Raw genomic sequence first — 22,303 nt, 5'->3', positions numbered from 1 at the left:
AAGAAGAAAAGAGCAGGGTAAAAATGCTGCAAATAAATAAATATAAATATTAGCAGCCTGCAACAACAAGAGAGAAAGGGGTTTAAAATGATCTTTAAATAATAAGAAAAGTAACATACCATCCAACCACCCCATCCCCTCATCCCCCCCTCATCATTAAAGCATATTTACATACTCGGGTGCAGTATGCTGTGCTGGTCTGCCTCCTGAAACGGAGAAATGATTACCAAGCAAACCAACACGCTCTTTCTTTGGAGGGAACTGAGGAAGGGCCCAGACCAGGGGACTGTGCAGCCTTAGTTTTTTCCTCATTTGCTCCCTGGTTGGACTGTGCGGCTGCAGCACTGCCCATTACTTGCAGAATGGGATCCCCCCACCCCCCGGTCTTCCTCTGCAAAGGCCGAGAGAGCTAAAAATAGCAAATTTGGGGCTTTAGGGGGCTCGTTCCTCCAGACCCCTACAGGAAGTTCCCCAGTGCTAGGAGGAGTGATTTGCGCATGCGTGATTGCCACGAATGCGCAATCAACGCACTGAAGCTGCTGCCAGGCTGCCGCTGGAGGAGGAAGTGACAAGCCAGCAGCAGCAGCAGCAAGGTAGCAACCAGCAGCACCATGACAGTCCACAGGTAGACTTGGGGTGAAATCCTACGCAAGTTTAGACGGAGAGAAGTCCTGCAACTCCCAGGGTCCCCCAGCCAGCTATGCTTTGGAGATATGCTGGCTGGGGAATGCTGGGACTTGTAGGCTTTTTCTGTCTAACATGCATAGGATTGCGCCCTTCATCATTTACTGACATGGGGGGATGGGGAATGTGGGTGCCACAGGTGTGTGCCCGGTGCCCCCACCTGCCCGATAAGATCAGCTATCACTGGCTAGCCGTACCAGTTAAAAGGCATTGTGCAGCTCTTCTGTCTTTTTCTCTTTAAAGGATTTTCTGCATTAAGAAAAAAAGACAGAACACGGGAACACAAGCTTGGGAGGTCTGTGAGTGGACGATGACAATGACTGGACCACCTGTAGCATTCTGTGAATGAGGCAGAGCAATGGTGGGATGAAAAGCCTCATCTGGAAGCACCCGAACTCTGGAAGAAGGGGCTCAGACCATGGGCAGAGGAGGCTCTCCTCTTCAGAAGCCGGAGGGGGCAGACACAGCGACAGAGGGGGTTGGCATGCTCCTCTCTCCTTGCACATTTACTCAAATCCGATTTCTAATGCTTGAATAGGGCTGTGTGGGTGGCTTAATATTGTCCTGGTGGTGCATAGGAAACTGCCTTATACAAGGTCGGACTATTTGTTTGTTTCGTGTTGTCTACTGTGGCTGGCAGGGTCTCTCCAGGGTCTCTCCAGGGTCTCAGGAAGAGATCTTTTCCTTCATCTGCTACCTGCTCCATTCAACTGGAGATGCCAGGGACTGGCTCTGGGACCTTCCGTATGCAAAGCATGTGTTTTACCACTTTGGTACAGCTGCTGCTGCTTCTTCTTCTTCTTCTTCTTCAACTGTCATCTTCAAAGATTTCAAAGAGATGCGTGAAAGATAAGGTAGGCTTTTGAGGGGGTGTGGTTGAAAATGGCCCAATGAAATTCACACAAGCATGGGATAAGTACAAGCTCATTTGCATGACGAACAGGATAAAATGTCTTCCACCGTGGCAGCAACCTACCAGAAAGAGTAAGCGATTGCCGAAGAGAAATCTTGGTCTGAGAACATCCACTTCAGGAAGGGTAAGTACTGTCCCTCTAAAATCCTGAAGTAATGGGTAATATTTTCTTGGATCAGTTTTATTTCTAGCAGAGCAACAGGTTCATACTGAACAGAAACAAGGTAACACAGGGAAATGTTACCCTCTTATGAGAGGCTGGACAGATATGGTGGAGGTTTTTTTTAATCAAACGTGTGTGAACTTTATGAGATGTTTCAAGGAGAAATGTTTTTGTGAAATGGACCCTCCTGCCTTTGTTTTGCTGATTCATTGTGGCCGTTTCTCACTGGGTATTTTTTGGCCTGCTAGCAGCAAAGCTGGTGTGATCTGGTTGCTTGCGCAACAGAGGAAGTTGGGTGGTTTTTCAGCAGGACAGCACAGAGGTGAATTGGTGTCTGTAAATCCTCCATAGCAGTCAGATGATGACGTAGCACTCTGTGTGTGGAAGGTGGTTGTGAAGTGAGGAGGTTGGAAACCTGTTGCCCGCCACTGCCATATCCGTTTTAAATAAATAAATAAATAAATAAATAAATAAATAAATACATGCACAAATAATGATATACATAACGCACAAGAAGGGCTGCAGGTCAGTGGTAGAGCACCTGCATTGTCTGCCATCTCCACCATCTCCAGGTAGGGTTAGGGAAGAGTCCTGTCTGAAATCTTGGACAGCCCCTGCCAGTACGTGCTGACAATACTGGGCTAGATGGACTAATAAGAAAAAAACAAATAGGGAACCCCAAAACAGAGAAGAAAAAAAGAAACAGTTCAGTAAATTGGAATATAGTCCAAAGAAAATTTCAGATTTGGATGTGCTGACTCTTCAACCTCTGAAATTTTTCTGAAATTCCCTGATGAAGGACCAGTAGGGTCTGAAATGCTTTGGAGTGGACTACCGTAAATATATATTTTTAAGCTCATTTACCCCATTATCCCCCTATTTTTTGCTTAGATGATCTAACGGTCTAACTCATTATAAGGCAGCTTCATCTGGTCCTGTTGTGGGACTTCTCTTTCCTCTTTCCTTTTTTGTGTGAAAAATCAAAGACTTTGTTCAGGCAGAACATCTCTCTGAGCATGTGCAGAGTCCTTTCTGCTTGCCACTACGTAAGCCTGTTTTGTCATCGTCCCCCCACTGATTGTAAAAGAAGCAGCGTGTAGTGCTCCGGCGGAGGTCTCTCCTGTTGCAATCAAGCTGAGCCTAGCCTGGGCAAAGCACGCTGCTTCTCAGCTCTCTCAAGCAAGCTGCTTCTCTCCAGAGTCACTGGCCCCCTTTGCTGGTTGCCCTACTGCCAAGGTTAAAAGGTCCCTCAACAAATGCATATCTTGTTTGCACGTGTACATGTGTCTCATGGGGGTCCATCCACAGGAGCGATTTACTGCAGAGCTGCTGCATCTCAGCCTTGCCAGGGACACATGACGCAGCCGCCACGTTGCAGCAGCGGCGTGGTTTCCTGCCTGGAAATCCGCATTTTCGTAAAGGCGTTTTGCGCCGGATTTTCTCCTTGCAGCAGCTTCAGGGCAGTTCGTGCAGAGTGTGCCCTGATTCCCCCAAACAAGTTTGGCGCCGTATGGTGGGTGTGCCCAGGGGTGCGCCTCGGGCGTGCATCACCACTGAGGGATGCCCCTTTGCTTCCCCTTCCCCCACCTCACTCATTTGCAGTTGCGGGACTAAACACGTCTACTCAGAAGGAATCCTCATCCATCTGCACTGCACTTCCTCACACGGGGCAAGAGGGGAGGGAAAGGCTGTTGTTCTGGATCTGCGCCTATCCGGAGGGGTGAAGCATCACTGCAGGATCGATGAGTTGAAAGGGTGCTTTGTTTTTCCCCCAATGAACCTTGCTTTGGGTTGACCTGATACTGGATGAGCACACTGACCTGGCCTGTATTACAGAGACCTGGTTGGATGAAACTGGGGAGGGGGGTCAATCTCTCTCAGCTCTGCCCTCCAGGGTTCTCTGTCCAGCAGCACAGAAGACCTGGGGGGCGGGGAGGTGGAGTGGCAGTGGTCTATTGGGATTCGATCCCCCTGACCAGGTGCCCTATCCTGCAGTCTGCTGGGTTCGAGTGTGTGTATTTGATGGTGGGTGCCTGGGACAGAATAGGGATTCAGTTGGTGTGGCGTCCACCCCGCTGCTCAACAGTCTCTCTTCCTGAGCTAACTGGGGTAGTCTCAGGACTGGTATTGGAGACCCCTTGTCTTGCTGTGCTTGGGGATTTCAACATCCATGCTGAGGCTGCCCTGTCGGGAGCAGCTAAGGACTTCATGTCCGCCATGACAACCAGGTATCTGGCCCCACCCATGCTGCTGGGCACACTCTGGACCTCGTTTTCTATGCTGGATGGGGTCATAGTCATAGAATCAGAGGGTTGGAAGGGGCCTACAAGACCATCGAGTCCAACCTCTGCTCAGTGCAGGGATAGTGATCTGAGAGTGGAGGAACTCTTGATAGTTCTGTAGTCATGGCCAGATCACTGCCTGGTGGGGTTTAGACTTGCTGGCACTCGGAACCTCTGCAGGGGTAGAGGGCCGATTAAAATGATCCGCCCCAGGAGGCTGATGGATCCGAACAGTTTCCTGACGGCTCTTGGGGGGTTTCCGGTTGCCTCGGCAGGCGGTTCTGCCGAAGCCCTGGCCGATCTCAGGAATGGAGAAGGGCCGTGGACACAATCGCTCCTGAGCGTCCTCTCTCATGGAGTGGAGCCGCACCAGCGCCCTGGTTTTCTAAGGAGCTGGCGGCGATGAAACAAGTGAGAAGACAACTAAAGCCATGTTGGCAGACAACTCAGAGTGAATCCGATCGAACACGGGCTACAGCCTATTTGAAGGCCTGCTCTGTGGCAATATAGGCAGCAGTTTTTTTTCTGCCACTATTGTGTCTGTAAAGAGCTGTCCAGCAAAGCTGTTTTGAGTGGTCAGGGGTCTTTTGCACACTACCCTGCAAGACGATAATCTAAACCTCTCGACAGCCCGCTGGGAACAATTTGCTCAGCACTTTGCAGACAAAATCGCTCAGATCCGCGCTGAATTGGATGCTATAGTTGATACAGACCCAGTGGATGTAACTTTGGCGCCTGCTTGTCCAGTGCTGTTGGATACTTCTCAATTTGTACAGCCTGAGGATGTGGACAGGCTCCTGGGAGAGGTGAGAGCCACCCCTGTGTTCTATATCCTTGCCCCTCCTGGCTCATAAAAGCAGCCAGAGGTGGGCTGGCCGAGTGGGTAAGGGGAGTGGTTAATGCCTCCCTTAGGCAAGACAGAGTTGCAGCCTGCCTGAAGGAGGCGGTGGTGAGACCTTTGTTAAAAAAGCCCTCCCTGAACCCCACCATGTTGGATAATTATTGGTCAGTCTCCAGTATTCCCTTTCTGGGCAAGGTATTGGAGCGTGTGGTGGCCTCCCAACTCCAGGGATTCCTGGATGAGACAGATTATCTAGATTCATTTCAACCTGGCTTCAGACCAAGGTATGGGACAGAAACAGCTCTGGTCGCCTTCGTGGATGACCTCCACCGGGAACTAGACAGGGGGAGTGTGTCCCTGTTGGTTCTGCTGCACCTCTCAGCGGCTTTCGATACCATCGACCATGGTATCCTTCTGGGCCGCCTCGCTGGGATGGGACTTGGAGGCACTGTTTTACAGTGGCTCCATTCCTTCTTGGAGGGGCGGACCCAGAATGTGGTGCTGTGGGACTCCTGTTCGACTCCCTGGCCATTGGCCTATGGAGTTCCTCAGGGCTCTGTTTTGTCCCCCATGCTATTTACCATATATATGCAACCACTGGGAGAGGTTGTCCAGAGTTTTGGGGTTCGGTGTCACCAGTACACTGATGACACCCAACTCTCCTTTTCCTTTCCATCTAATCCCAAGGAAGCTGTTGGGGTGCTAAACTGGTGTCTGTTGGCAGTAATGGATGAGGGCAAACAAATGGAAGGTTAATCCAGACAAGACAGAGGTGCTCCTGGTCTGTCGAAAGGTAGATCAGGGAATAGGGGTTCAGGTTGTGCTGGATGGGGTTACACAGAGGGACAGAGGGGGCCTCCACTGCAATGTCTGCTCCTGCTGAGCTCGCTGCTTGGGGCTGCTGGAGCAAGGAAGGTGCACACACACACACGCCTCCCCGATCTGGGCATTGACTTTCCCTGCACTTAGGAGTGGGGCTGAGAGAGGAATGGGGGAAGCCTGTGGGGGGTTGGGGGGGGGCTGGTTGATGCTGCGAGGCTCCACCGGTCTGCCATGCCAAAGCGGTTCTTTTTGGGGGGATATGCCGCTGTAATCGGCTGCATGTACTGTGGAAGGAGCAAATCCAATTTCCTGAAAACTTGGTATAAAATAGAATCAGGCTGCAAAGCATTTCCATTTAGATGGCCACAATGTTTGCAAATGTGTCTAGAGGAGCGCACTCAGTAGCACATCATCACAATATAGTTGCACTGACAGCTTCACCACACCAGGCTGAAATACTGCATTGTTACCAGGGCTTCTGGTTCCAGATTCTTTGTGGGCTTCACATCAGCTCCTTCACATGGGGTGGACATGTGCTTTCTCAGGGCAGGGGATTGGGAGGGGTTGCACAGGGCCTCCCTGCTGCCGGCAGAGGGGGGCCCACTGCACGGCATGAAGGATGGGACGGTGTGCCTGGCATTGTCCCACACGGGACACGGCACAGCATGGAGGAATCTTGAGAAGGTGGCACCCCAGAGGCGGATGGGGGAGGCGTGTTGTCTATAGTTTTATTATACAGCCACTAGTTGGCGCTGCCAATATATTGGATTATCTCTGTGCCTTTTCAAAGCGCGATAAATGAGGAAAAGCACACGAAGCGTCCTTCCTGGAGACTGCCGTCATTGTCTAAGGACCCACAAACTTATGTGAGTGGCCAATGTGAGCATGCAATAAATCACTTGTGCAAAAGCTCTGAATTCCACTTGCCATTTTATTGTTGATTTTCCCAGTTTAAATGCATCATTTTGGAGATCTTTCACAATACATTTTTTGCCCTTACTACCCTGAATAATTTTGTGTCATCTGCAACCTTGGCCACCTCACTGGTCACCCTGGTCACCCTTAACTCGAGACCTTTTAGGAACAAGGAGATCATACTTCCCCCATTGCAAAAACTACCAGTTTATTCCAGCTGTCTGTTCTTTTATGATTTACCAAGCCATAAGAGGACCTGCTTCTTATCTGATGACTGCTATGTTTATTCAGGAATCTTTGGTGAGGGACTTTGTCAAAGGCTTTTTGGAAGTCCAAGTATATAGTGTCTACTGAATCGCCCCTATCCACATGCTTGTTGGCACTCTTGAAGAACTCTATGTTGGTTCAGACTTCTTCTTGACATCTAGAATGCATAGACCTTTCAATTTCTTTACTTCACTTCCAGTTGCCCTTATCAATATACAGCCAACTGTATTCATTCGTTAAATACTACAATGGGCATACTCTCTGGCCAGGCTTGCACAAGAATGATATGGCCTGCATTTCTCAGGATACCTTGAAGCTGGGCTCCTCCCAGGGGGTTGAGTCTGGTACTGGGTTTTGCAATATTTACAGTAACTTAGGTGTATTGATTGGGATGGTTGGTGGGCCCGAAAATGGTAATCCATACTGCACTGGACATTTATCAAAATATCCCCTGCCCCTTGCAACAGTCGCCATACTCAAGGCACCAAATCTCATGCTATTATGTTGTGACCCTAATAAAATATTTCTATGTCTTTTTATCATATCATCTGGCTATTCTTATCATTATTCCCAGGGTCAGAAGATGGCATCCGATAAGAGAAACTCCCAGGAGGTGACCCAGGCTGTGCAAAGTGTCAGTAGAGCGAAGGATGTGAGACAGGATATGGCAATACTGATGAAGCCTTATGCCAATTGGGAAGAGTATCTGAAGCCAGCCCCGCTCTCCATCAGCATACTGGGGGAACTGATCTTGATCTCTGCAGAACAAGATGACTTCTCCATCAACAAAAGCCCCCCAAAGGATGGCTTCAAATACATCAGGTACCCAGATTCCTTCAAGGCTTGTCTAGCCCAAGTGAGCAACCAAGGCTGGGATGCTTTCTCTGAGGCACAGATTAACATGGATAAGATCCGTCTCCTCTCACGCTCTGTGCCAGGGTTGGCCAAGGCCATCGTTAAGATTCTTTTCCAAGATATTGAAATAGTAGAAATCATGCTGCCAGCCCAGTTAAAGAACCTACACAATGTAGCAGAGAACTGCACAACATTTGCTTCAAAAGTGAAGGACAAATTCACTGCTCTGATCTATCTGGTCCAGGAACTACTAGAGGCCTGTATGAATGCCAAAGAAGGATACGAGCAGCTAGCAAAAGATGCTGAATTGGCACTCAAGCAAGCAAAGATCAAGGAGAAGGCTGCTCAAGAGAATAAGCAAGCGGCAGAGAAGCATCAGAAGATGATGGAACAGCAGGTCAGGGACGTTTTCAGCCAATACAAACAAGCCATGAATTCCATTCCTACAGGATGGAATGCCGTGGGGATGTCCGTTGTACAAACTATCACAACTACAATCTTGAATGTTGGAGTAGCATTTTGTAACCTGTATGCAGGGAGATATGGCATGCCACCTAACCCACAGCAACCTCAAGGAACAGAGCAGCCAAGCAAACCATTTAACTCCTCACAGGTTAATATATGTGCAATGTCAGGTCAGCTTCTAGTTTATGCATCACAGATCAAAGCTTTGACTGATAGCCAAGGAGGTCTCAGGATGGACCAAATACATGATCATAACACTGGGAAAGTTAACACCAACTGGGTAGGAAGCATGCTGAAATCCCTTAAAGATAAAATAAATAGCAATGAGCCAGGTGAAGCACAAATGAAAGCCCAGGCTATCTGTGACAAGGGCATTACCATCTGTGAAAAGCTAGAAAAAATAGCCCTGTCAAAAGAAAAACAGGAGGAGGAGGAGAAAAGCACTGTAGGTGAGATTTTAAAGCTTTACCAGGAGGCCATGGTCTTTGACTCCTACAGTAAGGGCTTCATGAATTCCCCAGCATTTCATGTCACACCACCAAATATGGCTAAATATCAGGAGGAATTAGAAGGGCAAGGCAGTGGAATGAGGTCAGTAGGCATAGAAAATTCCTTCTTAAAAGCACAGCAGAGCCGGGAGGCTCTGAAGACCACCCAGGAAGCCTATCAGAAGAGCTTTGAGGACTTCAAGAGGCAAAATGATGAGCTGGCACAAATTTTTGCTGACATGAAAAAAATCGAGGTGACAAAAATTGATTTTGAGTCAGCTCAAAGGATGTTGATGAAAGGTCTGAAGGCCCTGGGGCATGTGAAGGAACAGTGGGAAAAGATGGTCCGCTTCTTCCATATGATTTCCAATCTGATTGACACCAGCCTCAAGCAAAATATTAAGCAGCTTATCACTTCTGCTGAAGGCATCCAGGCAATCCCAAATTATCCTGCCAAATCATTAATGGCTGATTTGATTTACAACCAGGCATTCACCACTTCCACTGTAGCATACCTGGTGAACACGATTGCTGAGACATACACTGAAGTGTCTGAAAAGTTCTTGATGGATCATGTTAGCAGCTTAGGAAAACTTATCGCCATGGAGCCGTCTGATCCTAATTTTAGATCTGAGAGGGATAAGTTGATAGATGGCTGTGATGAAGCTCAGAAAGCCATTTATAAATTGGTGATTACACATAAGGATGTTTTTGAGAAGAGTATAGAAGCCAGGGCAAATAGCCTTGAGGAGACGCTGAAGGCAGCATTGCCACCAGTGAGTAAGGAAACTAAGGCAGCTATAGAAGATGCTACAAAGCAGGGCTTCCAAGATGCCAAGAAAATGACTCAAAAAGAGGAAGACCAATTCTTAGAGTAAAGTCACAGCAGTGGGTTCAGGTACTGCACATAAATCACAGGAAGCAAGTTAAGAATGTGCTCCTTTATTTTGTTCTTCTTTTGCTGAAAAATATAGATTGCCTAGTTTAGCCAAAACAACCTTCCAAACAATCAAGAATCTGCCCTGTCCTTGTGACCTTTGCAATGTTTCTCCCATGTCAGATTGATTTCTATTCTCCAGAAAACAGAACGTATGAGAAAGTAAGTAGGTGTGGGTTGAAATTTCATGACCTCATTTATGGAGAGAGAGAGAGAGAAATAAAAAGTTTAAGGCTGCAATCCTATACCTACTTACTTGGGAGTAAGCTGCATTAAACTCAGTGGCAGATTTGTCCTTGTCTAGGGATATTATGATATGGGATTTAGCTGGTCATGGATCAGCAGGTAACGTATCCCATGCCATATTCCAGGTACAAAGTGTCACCAAGGAAATCGTAGATTTACAAAATTCCTGGTACAAATACACAGAGTTTTTAGATGGAGGATTCCGAGATCAGGTGTGTCTTTTCATCTTGTACTTTAACATCTTAAGCAGTCTCTATGTGATTCCCATTTGATATAAGAGCATTGAACAAATACAAAAACAAATCATTGTTATAACATTCAAATCTTCACCAAGGTTGGCCGTAGAATCCCTGTCCAAATGTCTGGAGACGGTGAGTGGCTGGATGGGGAGGAATAAGCTGAAGCTCAACCCTGACAAGACCGAGGTACTTTTGGTGGGAGACAAGAGGAGGCTGGGGGATGTTGACCTGGTGTTGAATGGGGTACGGCTACCCTTGAAAGACCAGGTCTGCAGCCTGGGGGTCATTTTGGACTCCCAGCTGTCCATGGAGGCTCAGGTGTCAGCTGTGAGCCGGACAGCGCTGTATCAACTCCATCTGATACAGCAGCTGCGCCCCTTCCTTCCTGACCATCTGCTGCCATCGGTAGTACATGCCCTGGTCTCCTCTCGTTTAGACTACTGTAATGCGCTCTACGTGGGGTTACCCTTGAAGACGGTTCGGAAGCTGCAGCTGGTACAGAACGCGGTGGCTCGCCTGATTAAAGGCAGCCGCCGGCGAGATCACATCACTCCAGTGCTGAAGGAGTTGCACTGGTTACCAGTTGTTTTCCGGGCCAAATTCAAGGTGTTGGTTTTGACCTTTAAAACCCTATATGGTTCCGGCCCAGCCTATCTTAAGGAGCGCCTCCAGCAACACCAGACAGGCCGCTTAACAAGATCAGCCTCAGATGGCCTTCTCTCTGTCCCATCAGCCAGGACAGCTAGACTGGTGGGGACGAGGGAGAGGGCCTTCTCTGTGGTGGCCCCCACTCTGTGGAACTCCCTCCCTAGGGAACTCCGTCATGCCCCCTCTTTAATGAGCTTCCGTCGTGCATTAAAAACGTGGTTGTTCAGGCAGGCATTTGGGGTGGGTTAGGGTATTTAAAAAAAAAAAATTTATGGTAGCATTTTATTGTTTTAAATTGTTTTATGGTGGGTTGTACATCGCTCAGAGTGGCTGGGTGACCAGTCAGATGGGCGATTAATAAATTTAATAAATAAAAATAATAATAAATAAATAACCAAAACAGATTTTAAGAGAGCAATCCTATGACCCCTAGACAGTGACTGAAGGGGTGGGGGCGGGCATAGGATTTTTTTGGATTCCTGGATCCAAGACTGGAGACGACGCTCTGGCCTCGGACCCAGGTGTCTGAGCTCCCCTCCCCGCCTTGCAGCTGGTGCAGAGAGAACTGCGTTGGTTGCCTCTATGAGGTCACAAAAGTGGCCTTAGAGAGAAGGGAAGGGGGCTGTGCTGGTGGGTGGGGAGGGGACTGGGGAAGCAGGAATATGAGCCATCCCAGCCACCCCCGGCCTCCTCTCCTCCACCTCCCCGACACCTCAGCTAGATGGGCGAAAACGCCCACCTAGCTAAATTGCAGTGGGGGAGGCACAGCATGCCTCCTCGTGTGGGTTGGATAGTTCAGAGTTCAGAGGCTTATGAGTGTCAAGGGTGGATCCAATAGGATCCAAATCTGCCCTAAAAGTATTTTAAGTTTAGTTCTTAAACTAAGCATTGCCTCTAAAGTAATAAAATTTGGGGTGGGTTAGGGTATTTAAAAAAAAAAAAAATATGGTAAAATTTTATTGTTTTAAATTGTTTTATGGGGGTTGTACATCGCCCAGAGTGGCTGGGTGACCAGTCAGATGGGCGATTAATAAATTAAATAATTAATTAATTAAATAAAAATATCTCACCCAATTGGCGTTTCTGAGCTTGTAGCAAAACAGCGTGTAGAGCCGTCAGTGAGGATTGTTGTCTTCCTGAGGACAGGTGTTGTCTCCTGTGAGAACCGACGTTTGGTTCTTGAGTCCCTACATTTTCCTCCTCCTATTTATATGATTCCTTATTGGCACTGCTTATGTGGTTCAGCTCGTAACAATAAGTTACTATTTTTCCCAAAGTTCTCAGTTATAATTTTGGGTGATATATTTACTTCATTACTTGTCAGCCTCGCTGAGCTACACATTTCTGTAAGTGTCCCAAACAGGATAACATCTGCTGCTCTTCCACAGATTTATTGTTTCACTATTTCAAATCCGAAGTGTTTTTCAGTTTTGTTTACTTCCCGCAACATTTTATATTCACTTATCTGTGTCATAAGCCGAATGTGCCCAATTGTCTGTTGTTGTTTATTCGGTCAGTCGCTTCCGACTCTTCGTGACTTCATGGACCAGCCCACTCCAGAGCTTCCTGTTGGCCGTCGCCACCCCCAGCTCCCCCAAGGTCAAGTCCGTCACCTCCAGAATATCATCCATCCACCTTGCCCTTGGTCGGCCCCTCTTCCTTTTGCCTTCCACTTTCCCTAGCATCAGCATCTTCTCCAGGGTATCCTGTCTTCTCATGATGTGGCCAAAGTACTTCAGTTTTGCCTTTAATATCATTCCCTCAAGGGAGCAGTCTGGCTTTATTTCCTGGAGTATGGACTGGTTTGATCTTCTTGCAGTCCAAGGCACTCTCAGAATTTTCCTCCAGCACCACAGTTCAAAAGCATCTATCTTCCTTCGCTCAGCCTTCCTTATGGTCCAGCTCTCGCAGCCATAGGTTACTACGGGGAATACCATTACTTTAACTATGCGGACCTTTGTTGTCAGTGTGATGTCTCTGCTGTTAACTATTAGCAGGGACCGCGGTGGCTTAGTGGTTAAGACGCTGAACTGCAGACTGGAAGGTCGGCAGGACAGCAGTTCGAGACCCGAGTGCTGCGTGACGGAGTGAGCTCCCGTCTTCAGTCCCAGGTTCTGCCAACCTAGCAGTTCGAAAGCAAGAAATTGCAAGTAGATAAATAGGTACCGCTTCGGTGGGAAAGGTAACAGCGTTCCGTGCACCTGGGTGTTCAGTCATGCAGGCCACATGGCCACGGAAGCGTCTTCGGACAGCGCTGGCTCTTCAGCTTAGAAATGGAGATGAGCACCACACCCTAGAGTCGGACACGACTGGTTGGGGACACCTTTACCTTTACCTTCATTAACTATTAACTATATTGCCCAGTTGTCTAGTAAACAGTTATTCTTCCTTTTCCCAACTTTCTTATCTGAAACACCTGATGGTCTTTCCGGAGTGCACCTGGGAAAATTTCAGCAAACTCCAGAGCAGCTGTGAGGCACTAAAATGGATGACAGCAGTGGAAATATCCAGCTCTGTGCAGGGTGCTTGTAACTGTTTTAGCATTTTAGCTTTCTAAACTTTTAGCTTTGCTGTTTTGAATCTGTATTTTAAACTCCTGCACTGCTGCTAGGTTTTATTGTGCTTGTATTGTTATATTGTGGTTTTAATGTTCTATATATTTTAAATTGTTTTATTGTGTGCTGTTTGGTTTTAATTTTTGTGAACTGCCCAGAGCGCTTCGACTATTGGGCAGTATAGAAATGAAATAAATAAAATAAATAAAATTAAAATAAACTGTTGCCGAGGTGAAATGATGAGTCCATGGCACCCAGAAGAACGAGGAAAAAAAATTGCGCCCAATAAGTGGCCGAGAAGAACATTGTCAGGTGGCACAATAGATGGCATAACCACAACATACTTCATTTTGCTTTGAGAGGATGCTGATATGAATTGTGTTGACATGACTTGCATGATAATCATCAATTACACTTGATTCTGGTTAATTCTGGCCATCTGGGAAGGGCAGAGAGGTTCTCACGTCTACCTATGGGCTCAGCTTCAAAATGATGTAAACGTCTGGTCCCATCTCTGATCACTATTAGGAGGGATCCACTCACTCTCCTTAGTAGCTTTTTCCCTTTTCCCTCTTTTTCATGGTAGAGAGACTCAGACCTGGTTTGCACATAATGACAACCCATGGGTTGTCATGCACAAACAGGGATGAGTGGGTGTGCTGCCTCCCATGTGCCTGCCGCTTCTACTTTTACTCAGCAACCCATGATTGGCTCCTTTGTAGTTTGCTGACCATGATGTCTGAACCCAGACAGCTGGGTTGGTTAGGGGCTAAACAACCAGTGGTTAATCCATGGTTTGTTGTTGGGCTAACTGCTGGGTTGTTTAGCCCCTGAACAACCCAGTGGTCCAGGTTCAGACATCACACTCATCCCTGACAGCCCATGGGTTGTTTAACACATGTGCTGTCATTACATGCAAACAGCCACTCAGTCTCATTGGACTTCCTCTTGTTTTCTCTTCTTTTCCCATTCTTGCTTGAACATGGAGGAATCCCTGAACCTGCTGCCCTACTACACTGGATTGTTAGCTATCAAGTTGTCTTGAAACTTAATGCTAAAACAATGTGCAGCTAGAACAGCTAAGAAACGTAGAATGCTTTGAACTAGATGAGCTGGAGGAAGTATTAGGAGGATGTAATGTAAGGCTTAAAATGTATAATACAATTGCTTTATTAGCAGTGGCTTTGCCATTTTTTCCAATTCAAATTGCTGTTCTTTTATCCAATTGTCATTATTCTTAATTTTCCTTTTATTCAAAATGCACCATCTTGATTATTATTGTTCTTCATTTAATTACATTGCATTGCCTTGTTGATTACACTGACCTGCTTGGATGGATTTTCCCTTATATTCTTGTGTAGCCATTTGGGCCTATAATATTAATTCTCTCTTGTTGCTGGTTTGAGCACTGCATATTAATAAATTACTTAATTCATTGCAATCTTAAGTTTGTAGTCTTTGTCCCTTGTTATCCTAACCTACTGGGTGTCTATATTCAAACCCTAATTTACACTGTAGTCTATCTGCTATATTTTAAAAATGTGATACATTAGCGAGAGAAGGGCAGAAAGACAGCAGTAACACTAGAAATGGAAAATGGAGAGAGCAATCCTACATCCCTTAGACAGCATCTGAGGGAGATAGGATTTTTCACTTTCCCAGCTCTGAGCTCAGAGATAGTGCTACGAGGTTGTAGCCGGGAAACGGTGCTCCCCGCCCCCTCCCCCTTGTAGCCAGGGCAGAGAGAACTGCAGCGGCTGCCCCTCTGTGCCTGTCCGTGCTCGTTACATGGAGCATGGACAGGGCGAAAAGGGGGGGATTCCTGGGGGCAGGAAGGGGAGGAGATCACGGAAGCTGATTTAGACAGCTTCCTATGTGGTCTCCAGCCCTGTTCCCACCCCCTCCCTGAAACCGCACTTAGATACCCAAAATCTGGCATCTAAGGCAAACTGCAGGGCAGCTGGACCATGGAAGGAATCCTCTCCTCCGTGCTTCAGCCACCCTGCATTGGATAGGTGGTCACCTCCGACTTCAGATCTCAACAGGATTGTGCCTTAAATTTTGTGAGAATTTCCTGGTTGGCTACAAAATCAAACATTGCTTCCACACTTCAAACTTTCTTATAAGTACATAGGAAGAGCCCTGCTGGGTCAGACCAAGGGTCCATCTAGTCCAACATTCTGTTCACACAGCGGCCAAGCAGCTGCCCATGGGAAACCCACAAGCAGGACATGAGCGCAACAGCTTCCACCTGCCCATGCTCCCCAGCAACTGGTGTACAGAGGCATACCGCCTCAGGTACTGCAGGTAGCACAGAGCCCTCAAGCCTAGTAGCCATTTGAAGCACAGGGTTAGTGGGTTCTGTTATTCAGAAGTCGAATGTATTGATGAACTGAAATTTCAGTCAAAAACTCTCCCCCCCCCCAGCTGATCACCGCGGGCAGAATCCAACGGGGCACGTACACCCCTGCAGATGCCCTTCCACTGGGCCGATTCCCTTCTGCAAGTGGTGGGTCCCACCCATTCCATTGCGCAAGGGGACTCACGGCTTGCACACGGGAAATCTAGCACTTCCTAGAGGAAGCCGCCGAACAAGCAGAAGCGCTCGTTCCTGGAAGGGGGCAGGTTGGCAGGGCTTGTTTATGTGAGCTCCGCCGACTTGCTTCCTTCCAGAAATGAGTGTTTCCGTTCTGCCCTGTATTTGTGGATCATTTCAAAATTGTGCAGACCTCTACAACAGTGCTGATTTCATCCGTTTTCACTGGGGCAGCTCCATCTCTAGGCACTCCTGATTGCTCAGGCTATCTAGCATCGTGGCACTATTATGAATGGGAACCTTTGGCTTATTTGCTGGGTTGGGATGTTAAGCGTTCAATTGCATTTACACAGAGAGCTTCAGCAATTGCAAAATGAAATGAATTGGCTGATTTGGGCTGGTGGGCTGGCGCTCTTAGACTTGGGAGTATTTATTTATTTATATCATTTGTATGATGTCCCATAATGTAAAGTTCTCAGGGTGGCTCACAATAAACAAACATAACAATAATTTAAATACAACACAGAAATTTGTTGTGAACCGCCCAGAGAGCTTCGGCTATTGGACGGTATAGAAATGAAATAAATAAGAACATAAAGCCATACAATCAAAAGGAACAAAACTACGACAATGAAGCAAAGCTTGTAGCGCCCCCATTATTTATTTATTTAATAATTGCTATACTGCTGACCATATCTAAAAATATCTCTAAGCAGTTCACAAGAAAATAAAATACATTAAAATACATTATGATATACATTCAAAATACAATTCAAATACATAAGAATTGCTAAAACATTTACATAAAACATTAATAAAAACATTAACTCCAATTAAAATAAATAGAACACCATAATTACAAACAAACAGTCTGGGCAGCAAGTTCCACAGGGCTCTATTTTATCCCCCATGCTGTTCAACATCTACATGAAACCGCTGGGGGAGGTTATCCGGAGGTGTGGGCTGAGTTGCCATCAATATGCGGATGACACCCAGCTCTACCTCTCTTTCTCATCAAACCCAGGTGAGGCAGTGGCTGTTCTGAATCAGGGCCTGGGCACGGTAATAGACTGGATGAGGGCCAATAAACTGAAACTCAATCCAGACAAGATGGAGGTACTGTTAGTGGGTAGTTGGTCTGTCTGGAGAGGTGATGTTCAACCTGTTCTGGAGGGGGTTGCACTCCCCCTAAAGGATCAGGTTCATAGTTTGGGGTTGCTCCTCGACCCAGAGCTGTCACTTGAGGCACAGGTGGACTCAGTGGCATGGAGCACCTTTTATCAGCTTAGGCTGATAAAACTACACCCTTACCTGGACAGAGATAGCTGAGATACAGTTAACCATGCTCTGATAGCCTCTCGGCTGGATTATTGCAATGCATTATACATGGGGCTGCCTTTGAAAATGGTCTGGAAACTTCAGCTGGTCCAAAACAGGGCAGTGAGATTGTTAACAGGGCCTGGCCAATGGCATCGTATTAGTCCAGTACTTTTCCAGCTGCACTGGCTGCCAGTCCGTGTCTGGGCCCGATTCAAAGTGCTGGTGTTAACATTCAAAGCCCTAATATGGCTTGGAGCCAGGTTACCTGAAGGATCGTCTCCTCCCATATGTACCTGCCCAGACCCTAAGATCATCCTCTGGGGTCCTTCTCCAGGACCCCTTGCCCAAGGAAGTGAGGTGGGTGGCTACCAGGAAGAGGCCCTTTTCTGCTGTGGCACCTCGATTGTGGACTGAGCTCCCGAGAGAGGGTCACCTGGTGCCTATGTTGTACTCTTTCTGGCACCAGGTGAAGATCTTTTTATTTTCCCAGGAATTTTTGCATTTTAACATTCTAGTCTTTTAGCTCTGTTGTTTTAAATGTATTACTCTATTTTAAATCTCTGCATTGCTTCTAGGCTTTATGCTGGTTGTACTTTTATAATGTAATTTTAATGTTTGTATATTCTATATTGTTTTTATGCTGTACCGTGATTTTAATTTTTGTGAACTGCCCTTATCAGCATCATCAGACCAGTGGAGGCTGGTGGCTCCGATTTCAGTGGAGCTGTGCATCCATTCTGGGTTTCAGTCAGAACCAGCCAGAACTCTAGAGGAGCTATCCAAGGTGCTAGACCCATTTTGGGCTAGGGTTCAGCACTTTAGATAGCTCTGTTACAGTTCTAGCTGGTTGTGACTGAAACCCAGAATGGATGCACAGCTCCACAGAAATTAGAGCCACCAGCTTCCACTGCATCGGACAACTCCCCCTCAAATTAGGAGGGTTAGAAAATCCATATAAAATTACATTTCATACCAGTAACATGATTTCAGACATATAAAACATAACAAAAGGAAACTGGTATTAGGAAATAATATAAGGAAACTGGTATTAGAGATTGCGGTTAGGATTAAGGAGGCAGGAGGGTGGCTGGAGGAGGAGTGACTAGGAGGGGGAGGGGCCTACACCAACCGCCAATCAAAACATTCCCATTTGACGTTGGGAATTTGCTTTGTTGTTGTTGTTCAGTCATTAAGTCGTGTCCGACTCTTCGTGACCCCATGGACCATAGCACGCCAGGCCTTCCTGTCCTGCGCTGTCTTCCGGAGCGTGCTCAAGTCCATATTCATCGCATCGGTGATGCTATCTAGCCATCTCATCCTCTGCCGTCCCCTTCTCCTTTTGCCTTCAGTCTTTCCCAGCATCAGGGTCTTTTCCAGAGAGTTTTCTCTCCGCATTAGGTGGCCAAAATATTTGAGCTTCAGCTTCAGTATCTGTCCTTCCAATGAGCACTCAGGGTTGATTTCCTTTAGGATGGACTGATTTGACCTCCTTGCAGTCCAGGGGACTCGTAAGAGTCTTCTCCAGCACCATAGTTCAAAAGCATCAATTCTTAGCTTATGGCTTCACTGAGTTACGCAAGCCACTTCGCCACAATAAGGCAGTGATCCATGAAGGGGGGGGGAATTTGCTATAGACTTATTAATACTTGATGCTTGGAGCAGACAGGTTTTTTTTAAAAACAGGGCTGTGCACGGACCCCACAACCTGCTTCGGAGGCCAATTTGGAGCTTTCAAGTTGGCCCCGATCCACTTCCGACCAATTTGGACCCAACCCAACCCGCTTTGGACTGGACCCAAAGCAAGGTTCGGACATCTGAGTTATTTGGATGTTACATTTTCCCATTGACTTGCATTGGTAAACAGAAACGGCCAAAACCTTTTTAGTTATTAAGATGAATACATGAAATTTGGAGACCTGGCAGCCCCTATGGAGGTAACTGAACCTGCCAAATCTCAGACAGTTTGGTCCAGCAGTTTTCATGCTAGCCATGCATAAGTTTTCATTTTCTTTGAAAATAAAACAAGAGGTAAAAAAAACCTGTCAGCCGTACAGGGGATTAGAGATCCTAATCAGAAGGTGTTTAAGGTGACTATTAGGAGGTCCCTCTCCCTAATCTCTGGTGTAGGTTTTCTTGAAGCGCAAAAGTCTGCCCTGAATCCGCCACTGACCCAAGTATCTCATTAAGGGAAGAAAGAAAATTAAACATCTCTTTGGCTCTTTCTATACCAGCTCTATGGGTGGTTTACAGAGATACATGTTTCTCATGCATCCCCTTGGATTTCCAGGAGCTGCTTTTGAAATCAATAACAAAACCATCAGAGTCTGGTGTAATATTTGCTAATTTCTTGCATCCAGTTTGGAAATGGTCCTGCATAAATAAAACACCCTGTGCAACTAAGGAGGCTGGATAGGGTGGCAACTTATGATTCTCCAAAAAGGAAGTAACCCAACACCAAAAAAAGAGAGGAGAAAAACATGAGCATATGCTAATTTGTATTTCTAGGTGCAAAGATTACTGCAGACGCTGACTGCAGCCAGGAAATCAGAAGACGTTTACTTCTTGGGAGGACAGCAATGACAAATCTTGATAAAATAGTGAAGAGCAGAGACATCACACTGACAACAAAGGTCCGCATAGTTAAAGCAATGGTATTCCCCGTAGTAACCTACGGCTGCGAGAGTTGGACCATAAGGAAGGCTGAGCGAAGGAAGATAGATGCTTTTGAACTGTGGTGCTGGAGGAAAATTCTGAGAGTGCCTTGGACTGCAAGAAGATCAAACTAGTCCATACTCCAGGAAATAAAGCCAGACTGCTCCCTTGAGGGAATGATATTAAAGGCAAAACTGAAGTACTTTGGCCACATCATGAGAAGACAGGATACCCTGGAAAAGATGCTGATGCTAGGGAAAGTGGAAGGCAAAAGGAAGAGGGGCTGACCAAGGGCAAGGTGGATGGATGATATTCTGGAGGTGACGGACTCGACCTTGGGGGAGCTGGGGGTGGTGACGGCTGACAGGAAGCTCTGGCGTGGGCTGGTCCGTGAAGTCACGAAAAGTCGGAAGCGACTGACCGAAAAAACAACAAATGCTAATTTATAGTTGTACGTGCAAGTTCAGAAACAATCACTATTTTAAAGAAAAATACAGAACATCTCACTATAGCGGTTAAGACTGTGACCGGGTGCTCAGTCTTCTGTCCAGGTGCTTGCTGTTGATGGGCCACTTCAAGGGACCCGCCCTCCTTTCTCTTCTGATGGTTCTTAACCTTTAAACCACACTTAAACTGGACAACCTTTCAATCAGAGGTTACCTTCAAAGTAGAGGACTGTCCTCTGACAGTCTTTCAAATACAGGACTGTCTTCTGTAAGGTAGGACATGTGGCTCCCCTAGGGTAGGGGCTGGTATGTATATCAGGCAAAGGGATCTACCTGTTTGATGCTTGCTAGAATCTCCTTCAGTACTAAAGCCAGGACTGGGCTCTTTATCTGTAAAGCCATGTTGATATGGGGCTTGCAAGAAAGTTTCAACGTTTTTCCTGCCAGATCCTGCTAGTAATGAAGCTAATCGATGGACAGGGGTGCTGTCACCTAGAATTTCTTGCAGCTGTTGCTCCTGTTTCTGCTGCTGTTGCCTCCTTTGGTTTCTGGGCGTGTGAATGTGGAAGAAGGAAGAGATCAGATATGTGGGTGTCCAAATAATTATTAAGGATATGCAATGGGTGCTTCCAGATGAGGCTTTTATCATGGAATCACCCGGTCTCATTCATGGAATTATGTAGAGGTCCAGACATCATCTTCATCTTCCATTAGTAAGCCTCCTATGTTTTCCCACCTCTTCTTCCACCCTTTTTCTTAACATAGAAAATCCTTGAAGGAGGTAAAGACAGAATTGCTCCATAATTTCTTTTGATTGGTAGCACTAAGATCCATCTGTCAGCAAGCACATCACCTATCTAATTCCAGCAACGATACCCACGAAGAGGGACTATTGTGCAGTACACCTTCAATGTTGATCCCCTTGCTGACATTAAGCCACAAGTCAGCCTCCCCCAAATACCTCCAGAGGTGTTGTACTACAAATCCCATCATGGCATGACATTTGTGGATCATGGGAGTTGTAATCTAGCACATCTGGAGGTTAGCCAGGTTGGGGCAAGGCTGGCCTAAGTGACTCCTTGTTCGTTAGATTACCTCAGATTCTGTGAGGTGCCAGCCTTCATAGCCAGAGTCTACATTTTGAGTAACTTTCCGGAAGGCACCAGACTCCAGACATGTTTTGCGAAGTGAGAGGGTGCCCACTCCAGGACATCCAAATGATGTTGCACGTTTGGAGACAGAAAATAGTTTTTTTCCCCCACGCACTGGTATGACAAAGGCATTGCTGCCCATATTGTGTACACTCATCCCACAATCATCTCTGGTAAACAGCTTTTCCACCTGTGGTAATGCTTCAAAAAGCTGCAGAGCCTGCCTGACTAAAGATGAGAGCTAGACCAAATAAATAAATCAGAATACTTATGCACGATGAGAAATGGTACCTATCTCATGCCACCTTGTGGTCTTATAAGATCATTGCACATCTCCAGCCTTCCCATACTTTACTATTAACCTCTATCTTTCAGTGTGAGCTCTTACAAATATTTCACTTTTTAGGATTGATGGAGTCCAGTACTTCTGCCTGCAGTAAATTAAGCATGCATTTCTTCTTGGGCTGACTTGTACTTAACCAAATACGATCCTTAGCACGCACACGGGCACGCACACACACACTGTATGAGGGCAGCTGGATACCTTTTTTATGTATAACTTTTCTTTATTATTTTTAAAGATAAAAATAATGTATATTCTAAAGTAAGGAATGCTTATCAAAAGAGAGGAAGTGCTATACAACAAAAATTATTATAAGTAAAGCCTGTGACAGTTCTGCTGTGTTGTATAGCACACTGCTACCACTCAGAATGTGGCTCTTTGAACTCAGGCTTGTGTAAGCACAGTGGATGAGAGATCAAGGTTTTGAGCACTGTTGTTCTCGATAGACATCACAGCTGCACCACAGCTGCACCAGGCCCCATAAATCCTCTGGGTGGTCCTGCAAAACTGACCGGGGGGGGCACCAAAGGCAATC

General features: G+C 46.5%; 1 protein-coding gene across 1 annotated transcript; it reads left to right on the top strand.

The window, feature by feature from the left end:
- The first annotated feature begins 1,599 nt into the window (after window positions 1–1,599).
- LOC146355353 (uncharacterized) lies at window positions 1,600–14,761 on the top strand. The gene is made up of 2 exons (XM_084830484.1): window positions 1,600–1,721; window positions 7,462–14,761. The coding sequence occupies exons 1-2, from the start codon at window positions 1,617–1,619 to the stop codon at window positions 9,571–9,573; spliced, it is 2,217 nt and encodes a 738-aa protein (XP_084686610.1). The 5' UTR covers window positions 1,600–1,616; the 3' UTR covers window positions 9,574–14,761.
- The last annotated feature ends 7,542 nt before the right edge of the window (window positions 14,762–22,303 follow it).

Source organism: Heloderma suspectum, chromosome 2 (assembly GCF_057233095.1).
Source record: "Heloderma suspectum isolate Gila_16-S chromosome 2, 16-S_ref, whole genome shotgun sequence".
NCBI classification, from domain to species: domain Eukaryota; kingdom Metazoa; phylum Chordata; class Lepidosauria; order Squamata; family Helodermatidae; genus Heloderma; species Heloderma suspectum.
The sequence above is the reverse complement of the archived record's forward strand: the minus strand, read 5'-3'. Positions and strand labels throughout refer to the sequence as shown.